Below are 12,303 nucleotides of genomic sequence, written 5' to 3' on the forward strand. Positions count from 1 at the left end.
TATTTGGTTGGTGGCTGACTATTTTGCCTTTTGGTCTGTGCAATTTATCAACTTTCAATGAGCTTAATTGCAGCCAGTAGTGTGGAATAATGATTATTTCATTCATTCATTCAATATTTAGAGAGCACCTGTCTCATAAGGACCCCCAAAGGGGTGGGGTGCAGGAGGTATGGTGTGGCATCTACCTCGGACACAGATATAGGAGGAGGCAGCTTGCAGTATTTAGCAGAGGCGGGGTACAGAGTGATGGGGAACTCAGGGGAGGATAAGATCGCTACCTTAAGAGAATTCAGAGAACTCTCCGTGCAGCAGTGCATCAGAGGCGTGGGCATTGCCAGACATGGAGGGGAGGGGAGGAAAGCGTGGGGTTCCTGTGGCTGGAGCTCAGATGTCTTAGGTGGTAATAGTGGAATTTGAGACTAGAAAGTAGGGGTGCCACTGGGGGGTAAGAGGAACATTTGGATTTTATTTGGCAAGCCTTGAGGAGCTATTGACAGTACTTGAGCAGGATGTTGACACCATCAGAGCTGTAACCTTAGGACGTTTACTGTCATATGTGTAGTTTCAATCAGAAAACAGGGATAATGGTTAGAAAGGCTGGCCTAGTGTTTGCTAAACCAGTGAACCTTGACAGCAGGTCCTGAGAATGGAATAAGGATGCTATGAGGAGCAGTCAGAGCTCAGACAAGTGTGGGAAACCTGGGACAATGAATTTTACAGACTTCTTTACTACAGGACTTTGCAGAGCCTTTAACAGACTAAATGTTCATTGTGACAAAACCAGAAAGAGAAGTGCCAGGTTAAATGTTCCGCTTTTACTTCATGTCCACACCACCCCCAGCCCCCCACAGTACCCCCATCAACAGCTCCCTAAACAGTTTGCCTTTCAGAGCGCTGTTTGGGCAGAGGTGGCTAATCTTCTGAAATCTTGGCAAATGGTCTCGGGGGCCTTGATGAAGGAATGGGCACAGAGATGCTGCAGTCAACACACTGCTTAGACTCGTGACCCATTGGAAGTCGGGGGGAAAGAGGGGAGGAAATCAAAGATGATTCCCGAAGTTGCGTTCCTGGGACAGTGGAGATGTCCGCTGAAACGGGAAAGCAGCAGGGGGATCTAGTCTGGGAGGAAAAACGACGAGGCCAGGTTCCCCCACGTTGCGTGTCAGGTGTCAGGACAACATCCAGGTGTGCTTCAGGCAGAGGAGAAGTGGAGCCTTAGCTACTGACAAGAACCAGCACGGGAGAGAGAGAAGTGGGGATAGCGTGGAAAGAGGTGCACTTAAAGCTGTAGGAGCACTTTCACCCCAAAATGCGAGAGGGGGAGGAAGAAAAGAGAAGAGCACCACGACTTCCCCTGGGGAACACATCTACTGTTCTGGGAGCGGGGAGAGAGGGCTCCCTAGAGGAAATAGAGAAGAGCCCTTAGAAACATGCAGGGTGAGGCCCTGGAAGCTTCTGTGTGGGAGGAGAAAGTTGCGGGACAAGGGGTGAGGGGCCATGCATCCGAGCATGGCCCTCGTCTTGTACTGCACTTGTTTCATTGCAAAGCTCCCTGTTTGCTCTCCGTCTGGATTTGACAAGAAACCTAAAATATTCTGATATTGCTTTTTCAGGTCAGAATGAAGGAACCATTTCAGTAGTTGAAGGAGAAACACTGTATGTCATAGAGGAAGACAAAGGTGATGGGTGGACCCGCATTCGGAGAAATGAAGATGAAGAGGGTTATGTCCCCACTTCGTACGTCGAGGTCTATTTGGACAAAAATGCCAAAGGTGCTAAGACTTATATTTAATACAACTTAAAAATTTTTTTTTTAAAAATTGGAGTTGTTTCTCCCCACAACTGTGACTGTTACAGGCAGTTCTTCAGAAGCCTGGATGGAGAACACGGCAGTGCATGTCCATACAGCCACACAGTGGACTCGTTCATTTCCTTGGCTAGTTTTGCCTCTAATCAAGTTTCACTTGCTGATGGAGTTTTCTGTGGAAGGCTGCCAACTGCCAATTTGCAAGTGTGTCATTTGAAATCTGATAAACATTTCTTCTTTTGGCAGCATCTGTAGATAACAAAACAAAGTTGCCTTCTAGCTTCTAATCAATATTCCTGAATTTACAAGTCCACTCACATCATAGGGGTACAGAAGACTTCAGTTCTCTCATTTATATCTAGTACCTGCTATAAATTGAACTACCTTAGAATGTTACATTTTGTAACTTAATAAATTGAACGACGCTAGTTTGTTAAATTTTATATTCATTCACTTTGGAGGAAGTCATAAATAAAACCTCCCCTTCTTAAGTAAAGAAGTAAATAAGATTCTTTTATTGGTACCGAAAGTGTGTATTTTTACTTAAACGTGGTTAAGATCATTGTTAGATAATCATGATTATCCTATTATGCCTGTGTGGTCCCAAACAGCCAACTGAAATCTGGAAAAATTTGGTCACTTACCCAGTTGATTTTTACATATGACTATTGACCTCGCCTCCACCAGTGGACAGAGTTGATCAGATGTGCTAACCAAGTACTTCATTCTGTTCTGTTGGAGGTTTTGTGGCAAGTGTTCAGCTTGCACCTCCCCCGGTGGGGCTATAAATAGAACCTGGGACAGCAACATCTGCTTCTACACACAGACCCTCTGCACATCACTTTTCAAAGGGGATTTTTTTTTTTTTTAATCATTGGCATCTGTAAAACCCAAAGTGTGAATTTACTGAAAATTGTTTTAGAATTTCTAGCTCATTTTATATAATCAATTGTAGCCAAAACAAAATAAAATGTTTCCCCATCTTTACAGGAATCTGGGTCACATGGGGATTTGCATTTTTAAATTGGCCAGATAGGTAGTGAAGTTGGTCACATGCATAGACGGGTACCAAGCCCAGTGTTTGTGCCCATTTTGAGAATCTGCCCTAAGATCACAGAGAACCAGCTATAAATGGGTCAGAATGAAGATGGTGGGTTGAGATTCTCTTTTTGTTTGGCTTTGAAAATTATTCATGTCAAATAGGAAATTAGCTCCTCGCGTCTCCGTTGTGGGCTGCTTTCATAAGCTCACGTCCATTTAAAGCTGATTCTGGGGCTGGCCCGGTGGCGCAAGCGGTTAAGTGCGCGCGCTCCGCTGCGGCGGCCCGGGGTTCGCTGGTTCGGATCCCGGGCGCGCACCGACGCACTGCTTGGCAACCCATGCTGTGGCGGCGTCCCATATAAAGTGGAGGAAGATGGGCACGGATGTTAGCCCAGGGCCGTCTTCCTCAGCAAAAAAAAAAAGAGGAGGATTGGCGGATGTTAGCACAGGGCTGATCTCCTCACAAAAAAAAAAAAAAAAAAAGCTGATTCTAAAAGTGACAGCAGCACATCAGGGGCTGGACTTGGCAGGAGTTCGGGGTGCTGGTTGCAGATTCTAGCAGAAGTTCACTGCCATTTCACAAGGGCCACCAAAGTGAAATTTAGTCAGCTTTACTCAATGACAGCTTGATTTTTAAAATGCTTTTTATTTTTAAACAGTTATAGATGCTCAGGAAGTTGCAAAGGGAGTAGAGAGAGATCCTGTGTGCCCTTCACCTAGTTTCCCTCCACTGTCATATCTGACACAATTGTAGCACAGAATCAAAAGCAGGAAACATTGATTTTGTAAATACTATTTTGTAATTCACATCTCTTTTGAATTATTACACCTCTGCTGACATGATATTGACAAAGCCACTCATCCTGACCCCAGGCCTCTCAAGGGAATGGGTTCAGGTCTCCTTTTTAAGTATTGCAGCCATAAAGTCAGCTGACCCTTACACCACAGGGATTTGTTTTAATGAGCAGTAGGTGGTCACAGCTGTAGCCATGTCACCCAGCGAATGGGAGACCTAACTTATTAAAATCCAACCTTTCTGTCCCATGATGAACTCATTTCCAGACTATGAGCTATTGGAGAAAGCAAACTAAACGCCAAAGTCTTAAAACAGGGCAAGATGTTAGCTTTTGAAAAGCCTACCTTGAAAAGTATGACATTTCATGAAGTTGTTTTTTTTTCTTTAGAGTTGTACAAATGTGATTCAGAAAATAGTTCAGTTGGTTTTCAGGGACGGGTGGGTGGTCTGGGCATGGAAATTCAAGATCATTATTTGAAGTTGTGTGCCTTGGTACCTCTAACAGGTGAATCTCTGTAATGGTGACTAGACAGTGAAAGATATTTTGTAGCTTCAATGCCATCTCGTCAATGCGTAAAGCACTAGAAAAAGCATGGAAACAATTCCCAGAGAATCGGGAATTTCTATTTCCACCCAAAATATACTTTTGTTTTCTTCCAACAGTTATCTATTAAAATAAAAGCAGCAATGTCTCCGCTTGTTTATAAAGTTTTCTGCTTTTATTTTAGAGAAACATTTAGAGGTTAATAACATATATGTAGAAGCCTTTCTTCCCTACCTTGCTTATAAATCCCTCACAAACATGGCCCCCCTTAAATCCATCCCAGCGGGCGGGCTGCTGCTCTAGGACGCCCCCCACTCAAAGCAGTATGTTCGTTTTTGGTAATGCCGGCGCATTTTCTGTGTGTGTGTGGTGTCTACGATGTGACTATTTAATAACTGCCAAAATATTTAGACTAGAGTAACTTCCAATTGGTCGACTGGATTGTGACTATCCTCTTTTATGGTTTTGCTTTTTAAAATTGCTCTCTGTTAAATATGTCCATAATCCCCCCCATATATTTGTATATACTGCAATTTAAAAACTAAAAGGATTACTTGAATGTGTTGTTTTAACGTTTTACTCTTTTATCTGTTTGTTTTATTGGTGATTCTGCTGCCTAATGACCTTTTTGTTTTGTACTGCGGGGGAAGCCGGAAGGACTGTTACACTGGTAGCTAGGTCCCCTGCCGGCTGCTCCTCGCTTGAGTTTATTATAGACACTTGGGTTCTGAGTAAGTTTTGTTTGAATATGGCCAACATGATTGTTTCTCTCTATTCTTATCCTAAAAGAAAAGACTGTCTGGCACCTCTTAGTTGTACCCTCGTATCTGCCTCTCTAATAAACGTTATATTTTTCTCAGTATTGTGTATTTTAAATGATTTTTCTCCTTTCTGAGAAAATTATTCTGTGTAATACGAGCATTTAACTCTTTCGTCTTCAGTAATGGGGAATTTCCTGGCCAAATGCTTTTTTTAAATTCTGCCTTTTCCCTCCTTTTAAATGATGACACCTTCTCTGTGTCTCCTGCACCTGAGGGCTTCAAGAGTCTGTCTCTCTTGTTTCTCCCCTACCCCCTCAAGATTAAGAACTTTCACTGTTTATTGCTGAGTAAACATTGAATGACAAGTTTTTCTTTTCACCAAAGATTTTATATTTTACTGCTAAAGAACAAGAGCGTCAGGGCCGGCCCGGTGGTGCAAGCGGTTAAGTGCGCGCGCTCCGCTGCGGCGGCCCAGGGTTCGCTGGTTCGGATCCCGGGCGCGCACCGATGCACTGCTTGTTGAGCCATGCTGTGGCAGCGTCCCATATAAAAGTGGAGGAAGATGGGCACAGATGTTAGCCCAGGGCCGTCTTCCTCAGCAAAAAAAGAGGAGGATTGGCGGATGTTAGCACAGGGCTGATCTCCTCACAAAAAAAAAAAAAAAAAAAGAACAAGAGCGTCAATCAGAGAATTAGCTGTTGTGTTCCTTCCATCATTCTGGGCAGCTGATCACATTTCTTTCTTTCCCTCAAATCTCAATTTATTAGCAAGATGCGTTAGGGTGGGTGGGCACATCATCTGCCATTTGGGCTTCTCTGACCCCTGAAAGAAAGACTAGCTACTGAATGGAGATAAAACCGTGAAAGTTCTTATCTCAGACATGCCCTGTGGTAACCAATTGCTCTAAAAATGTCCCTCCCCTCCCCTGCCACCCCGGGCGGTGCAGTTTGCAGCAAGGGCAGCCTGCCCGCCCCTGACCTGCCTCCTTCTTTGCTAACAGTGTTTCTCTTTTTCTTTTTGTGTTGTAGATTCCTAAAGGTGTTTGTGGAGCCAGAGCCTCGGGGAGCCTTCCCAGGAGAAACCCTTCGGTCTGCTTGTCTCCACAGGCCCGGCGCCCGCGCCCTCAGACTGCTCCCGGGCTGCGCCGGAGTGTGGCCCTCGGAACCTCAGCCTGAAGTTACATCCCCACACTGTGCAGCTGCTTGCCTTTTCTTTTTTTCTTTTTATAGCATGCTCCTCGTGGCCCAGCTCCTCCCATGGCCCAGTCTGGCCGCCTCTTTGGGGGCAGGTCCATCCCCGTCCGGTCCCCACCCCCCGCAGGGCCATGGAAGGTGGCTAGACCCGCGCCCCCTCCTTCGTGGGCTCTCAGTCCGCCGGGCGCATCCTGGCCCGTCCACGGTTCACACTGTGCCTTTTGTGAAAACTTTGCCACTGGTGTCCTGGGGAGACCAACAGAATCTGGACAAGGAGGGTCAGTGCGCCAGGTGGATTGAGTGCCCGGAGGTCACTGGTGTGTTCCCATGTCGTTCATGTTAGAAAGGACTCATCTTTTCCCAAGCCCACTGAGTATGCCGTGGTCCTTTTCTGATTATGGGTCCTCACCTCGTGCTAAACATTGGCCTTTGCCACATTTCACGCTGGAGAGTGTCCATGGTGGGCACTGGGGAACACACACGTGCACGCACCTGCATGCGCACACACATACACACATGCACACACACATGTTTGTTAGGGGCCTTGTCTTCAGTGGAAGTCAGATGCCAGCTCGTGGGCCAGCCCTGCCGTCTTGACTGTGGCCACCGTTCATGGGGTCAAGGAAGGCCCCAGCCCACCTTCTCCCGCTGATTCCCCGTTAATGAGAACTGCAGATCGTGGTGCTTTGTGAACGAGCGTCCTCCCTCTGCGTTAGCTCCTTCCAAAGTGAAAATCCCCCTCTTGCCGTGAATTCCAAGATTTGCATCTTAGGATTTTAGTGCTTTTGTCACCAAAGACCCTGCGCTTGTCCTTCAAGTGACCCTGTAGCTACAGCTTCTGCTTTTTGTCACATGCTCTTCAGGCCACGCGGAACTAATTGAGTTTGCTTTTTGAGCTAAGTTTCCTTCCTGTTACGGATCTTTGAGGAAAATGTGAGGTCGTGTAGCCTGTGGCCACTTATGCCTTAGAGCAGCCTAGCTTCTCTTATTTGGTGCAGAAACAGTCAAGAGAAATCGCTGGCTGTGAGTTTCCGTGAACGAGAACGCCATCAGAAGCCCAAGGATGAGATCGAGCATCTTTCTTCTCTTGTTTGGCTTTTGGTAACTAGGTGGTCACCTCGATCATCCTCAATTCTTCTCGACATTTATGAATCCAAGACAAGGAAGTCTTACAGGAGCTAAAGGGACCAGGACAGAAATGACAGGTCCTAAGGGTTGGGCCTTCGTTCCGTGAGAAAATGGTTGCTCAAGCAGACCAGATGGACCACACACCACCTCCGGGAGCAGCTCGGTGACTAGACACCAAGCAAACGCTGAGGGGAAGGAGGGGAAGAGGAAGTGGCTTCAGGTTTAAAGCAGGCGAGCCAGTGAGCACGAGCCCTCTGTCACTCTTTCTTCCCGAGCGAGGCTAGAACAGGGACTGAAAGCGACCTGCTCTGCAGCCGTGGGCGCCCCGCGGCTGCTACATCAGCAGCGGCTTCCGTTCCCCCTGCGGGCGGCCCAGGCGTGGTCCTCATCAGTCTTGAGAGAGGACTGGCTTAGCAGATGACGTGGAAGCCAGGACGCCAACGGGTGAGAGGTGTCAGGGCCTCACCTGTGTCCCTGCAACCCAACAGGTGGTGGTTAATGCGGGCCGTCCCAGCGGCTCCACGAAGGGCTCCTCCGTCGCAGGGTGACCAGGTATCACCAGGAACTCCTGAATTTCACCAAGTCAAGCTGACCACTCTCCAATCCGCAAGGATGCTAAATGGTTTTTTTAAATCTGGTTTTAGAGCCTCAGTAATGCATGTGCATTGCGTCTTTCTTATTAGGGGTCAGGATAGGTTACTTTCTTGCAGTGTAGGGAAAAAGGTATAAGCTGCAGTAATTTGTTCTTTTAAGGTCTGTTAAACCAATATAGAATATGCTTGTATCCTCTTGTATCCCCTGCACCATTTTTTTTCTTCTGTGTCACCTGCGTCCAGAAAAGAATGGATATGAGTGCTTGTCAATGTTAACCTTGGTTTCGCTTCTCTGCCAGTCTGTGTGGCCACGTGGAACGGGCAGTGCTGTACCAGCTGGGCTTATTAAAGGACATAAGTTATTATAGGATAGTTGAGATATATCATTTACTCTGGGAATCCTACCGTGAAATCATCTATAGGTTATTAGGGAGCAGTTCACGTAGAGTAGAAACGTGGAATTTCCCACCTGTTTCTCCGTCTCCCCTTATATCCACCGCCTGCCATTTCTCTGCCAATGCTAGAAGACTGTTGTGTTGTAAGAGTGACTAATTTTTAAAGAATCTGCCCTGAAAATGACTTAAAAACAAAATGCAGGAGAGGAACTTGTCATTTACCCAGTTTTTCCTTTGCAGGATGGGAAAATAAAAAGGCATGGAAAGCTGTAATGGGATTTTTCCTTCAGGTTTTTACCATGCTCATCCTGAAGTTTTCAGGTTGGTGTGTTTGGGTGAGAGAAGCTGTAGCTTGTCTCATTAGCAGAGGCCGCTAATGCCTTTTGGTAACATCTGTAATTACAGGAGAAAGTTTAGTGAACATGAAAAAGTTATGTTGAAGCTAAGTATTTTTCCAGAAATTTTGGTTTCATGTTTCCTAATGGCTCTGCCTCATGTGCTTCTGTCATCGAAAAACTTCAAAAAGGTGATCCAAAATTCTATTTTAACCTGATGCGGAACACCTTTAAACTTTTGGGTTTATTTGTGTGTTGCACTAATTCTAACCTTTGGAGGCATTTCAGTGTTGTTAACGGCCCGTTGCCATTGTAAAGGTTCTGGAATTGCCCATTTGTCTCTGGAGATGGAATTAAACCAAATACAGTGCTTCCATTGGAAGGCTTCTATTGACGTTGTAACTATATGTTAATCCTCTAAATGTTAAATAAAAGTATAACTTCTGGCACAGTATCCTGGGATGGTTTTGTTGCACAGAGAGGTGACCCGGGTCACGGAGGCTGGCGGAGTTCCCTGGGCCCGATTCCGGTCCGAACCTCGCCGACTTCCTGTGTAAACCCAAGACGGGTGTTGCCATCTGCTTGGGGAGGGGCTTGAGACCCAGCCAGCTCTAAAGACCCCCCCACCCACTGGCGGAAAAGCTCGCGGAGACCTCGGTCGGGTGGAATCCACGTTGATTCAGTCCAGGGATTTGGGGAGGCTCCTTACGACTCGGAAATTTTTCTTGCGTGCAAATTCAGCTGGCAGCTACTCTAGGTTTTCAGGGACCCTATCGTGGGGGTGGGGGCCGTGAAATTGGAGCATGTTTGCCTTTCATTGGTGGTCTGGTGTCACCAGGGCTCAAGCCCACCCCCTTGGTGGCCTGGCTGGAATAATCACTGGTTTCTGTGAAGCCGCAGACAGTGTGCAGGTTAAAGGGTGGGGCCTCATGCCTAGAACCCACTGGACGAGTGCAGTGGGAGGCCCTCTTTCCATAACCAGCGTTGAAAATCTCACCCCAGGCTTTTGGGGGAAGATGCAATTGGTGAGTGCCCACACCTCTCTATTTCCTGAGGCTCTTTAGAGCCGTTTTAGGAAGATAGTTGTCGACGGAGTGAAATATTAGCAGCTACACAGTGCAAGCAGGGCGGCCTTGCTAATATCCAGTGTGGGCTCACTTGCTAAGGGATGGGAGGTCAGGCCACCAAGACCAGCCAGGCCTCACTGCAGCCTTAGCCTCCTCCAACAATGGACGTGACTGGCCTTTCAAGCGAGAGCTTCGCTAGCTCCTCAGGGAAGACTGCTGCCATCCGTGCCCGGGGAGGGTAGGATTACGGAACCATCGGGAAGTCGTGGTTCTCAGTCAGAGTGTAGTGAAGGGAATAGGTGCCTTGACTGTGGTCCTGACTGAGGCCTCTTGTCTAGGCTGTGAGCAAAAGGTAAATCTAGGAAGGCTGTTTCTAGTGTGTTCTTTCTGGGCTTTGCCACATTTCAGGATAGTCTCCAACGGTCTCCGTGGAGGAGATGGAAGGTTTCTGCCTGTCTTAGAACCTTCCTTCCCTGAAGGGCCCCCAGTGTTGAGGGGCTGGGAGCTGGGTTTGCTGACTGGGGGCACGTGGCCTCACCTCTGTGGGCCTCAGTTTCCTCGGTTGAGGGGTGAGGGTGTCGACTCCTCGGGGAGCTGCTGTGAGAACATGAGACCATGGGAAGGCACCTGGTCGACCTGCAGCAGCTCACAGGTGTTTGCTCTCATCCAGAGCTTGCTCCCGGCTCCTGCGATGGCGTTCGTTACTCTGATATGGGGACAACGCCACAGCTCAGAGCTCTAGGTCTTCACACTGCGCGCAGGGGTCGGAAACACAGAAACGCGCCTGGCTTGTCCCATCTTTATGCACCTATTTGGTTCAGGTGTTCTGGGGAGGTGGCACCTCACCCCACCGTACACCTGAACTTTCTGGTGACCCACTTTTCGCCCCTTTGGGGCTGAAAACAGCGGCGGCGACGCGGAGCTGGGCTGCCAGACAACTCCCTCCCCGCTGCTCTCCTGCGGGCGCCTCTGCAGGCACAGGAACAGCTGACTCAGAAGGTTCCAGCGATGCAGCAGACCTGTCGGTCAGGCTCCTCCGGTAGGTCTGGGAATCACATCAGCCGCCCCGGGCGGGCAGGGCTGGTCTCCCCCGGCCTCCCCCACCTGCCGGCAGCACCCAGGTCGGCCAGCTCGGCTGCACTGTGGCGGTGGCGACCCCTAGTGGACGAGAAGTCAGAGCGTGCGAGGAGAGAAGGACGAGCGAGGGTCCCTAACGACAGGGTGGCTAGGGAGGAAATGGAAGTGTGCAGAGGGAGGCGGTTTCAAGTATGCCCCCCTTTTTTTCATTAAAGCAAAAGAGATCTGTGGAATTGTGAAATCTACGGGGCAGCCTAGAGATCAGACTTTGAACTGCTGCCGCAGAAGATGGATGGTGTGGATCTGAGTGAGGGAAGGAGCCGGGGGAGGCAGGACAGCGATAGCAGGCCCAGCCCTGTGGGGATTAACATCCCGTGCGTCCTGAGCAGTGAGGACGTCCAGCCCCGGCTCGGCCCACCCCGCCTAGAAGATGCCTCTCCTTCTCCTCCCTGGCCTCTGCTGTCCTTTTCAGAGAAGGGGAGGCTCCATAAGCCATGTTGCCAGTGCCCTCTCAGTCCTGGGATTAAAGTGCAAAGGCTGCAACTGGCACTCAGCAGCCACTTTGTGTGTGTCAGGAGCTGTTTCTCCAGAGCTGCATCCATTAGGCCCTGATTTACACACTTCTGTCTGTGTGTAAAACCGGGCCCGGCCCGGTGGCATAGCGGTTAATTGCGCATGTTCCACTGCCGGGCCTGGGTTTGGATCCCGGGCGTGCACCGACGCACCACTTGTCAAGCCGTGCTGTGGCGGCGTCCCATATGAAGTGGAGGAAGATGGGCACGGATGTTAGCCCAGGGCCAGTCTTCCTCAGCAAAAAGAGGAGGATTGGCAGATGTTAGGTCAGGGCTGATCTTCCTCACCAAAAAAAAAAAAACACTTCTATCTCTGTCCAGATGGTATAAGGGAGTGACATTTACTTCAATGACCTCCCATGAGCTGAGGACGTCTCTGGGTCACAAAAGGTAGAGCAGAAACTGAGAAAAGGCCCCCAGGTGCTCTGTCCTCAGAGCTAAGGAGCCAAAAAGGAACACAGGAAACACAGGGATCTCCTCATTCTCCTCTGTCGGGCCCTGGAAGCGGCAGGGATGGGCAGGGTCCTGGGAGCATTCTGCCCGGGAACCTGGTGCCCCTCAGAGCACGCACGCACATCCTGCCACTGCCCCAGGCAGAGCCCTGTCCCCAGTGCTGGCTCTCCAGACACCCCCTCACCTGGGCTGCTCGCTGGTGTCAAATCCAAGGAAAGGCTGGAGACTGCATCCTAACACCTCCTAACACCTCACCTGGCAGCTTTCCAGAACATGCTTTGTCCAAAATGTTGACTGCTGGGGCTGGCCCCGTGGCGTAGTGGTTAAGTGCACACACTCCGCTGCTGGCGGCCTGGGTTCAGATGCTGGGTGTGCACTGACGCACTGCTTGTCAGGCCATGCTGTGGCGGCGTCCCATATAAAGTGGAGGAAGATGGGCACAGATGTTAGCCCAGGGCCGGTCTTCCTCAGCAAAAAGAGGAGGATTGGCATGGATGTTGGCTCAGGGCTGATCTTCCTCACACACACACACACACACACA

The 12,303-nt window shown here is 49.0% G+C and overlaps 1 protein-coding gene across 16 annotated transcripts in view; it reads left to right on the forward strand.

Moving 5' to 3' along the window:
• FNBP1 (formin binding protein 1) overlaps positions 1 to 9,039 on the forward strand; it is a 127,115-nt gene extending 118,076 nt beyond the window's left edge. For 15 of the 16 annotated variants that reach the window (XM_087418926.1, XM_087418929.1, XM_087418932.1 and 12 more), the window contains one exon: positions 1,614 to 5,050. In XM_087418926.1, coding sequence (XP_087275052.1) covers positions 1,614 to 1,792 — 179 coding nt within the window. In that variant the 3' untranslated portion in view covers positions 1,793 to 5,050. Of the gene's footprint in view, positions 1 to 1,613; positions 5,051 to 5,977 lie in introns of those variants that run through there. The other variant, XM_087418925.1, reaches the window with a different exon arrangement.
• Positions 9,040 to 12,303: the final 3,264 nt, after the last annotated feature.

The sequence above is a fragment of the Ceratotherium simum genome, chromosome 29 (genome assembly GCF_057802395.1).
Source record: "Ceratotherium simum simum isolate JZ-2026a chromosome 29, ASM5780239v1, whole genome shotgun sequence".
Lineage (NCBI taxonomy): Eukaryota > Metazoa > Chordata > Mammalia > Perissodactyla > Rhinocerotidae > Ceratotherium > Ceratotherium simum.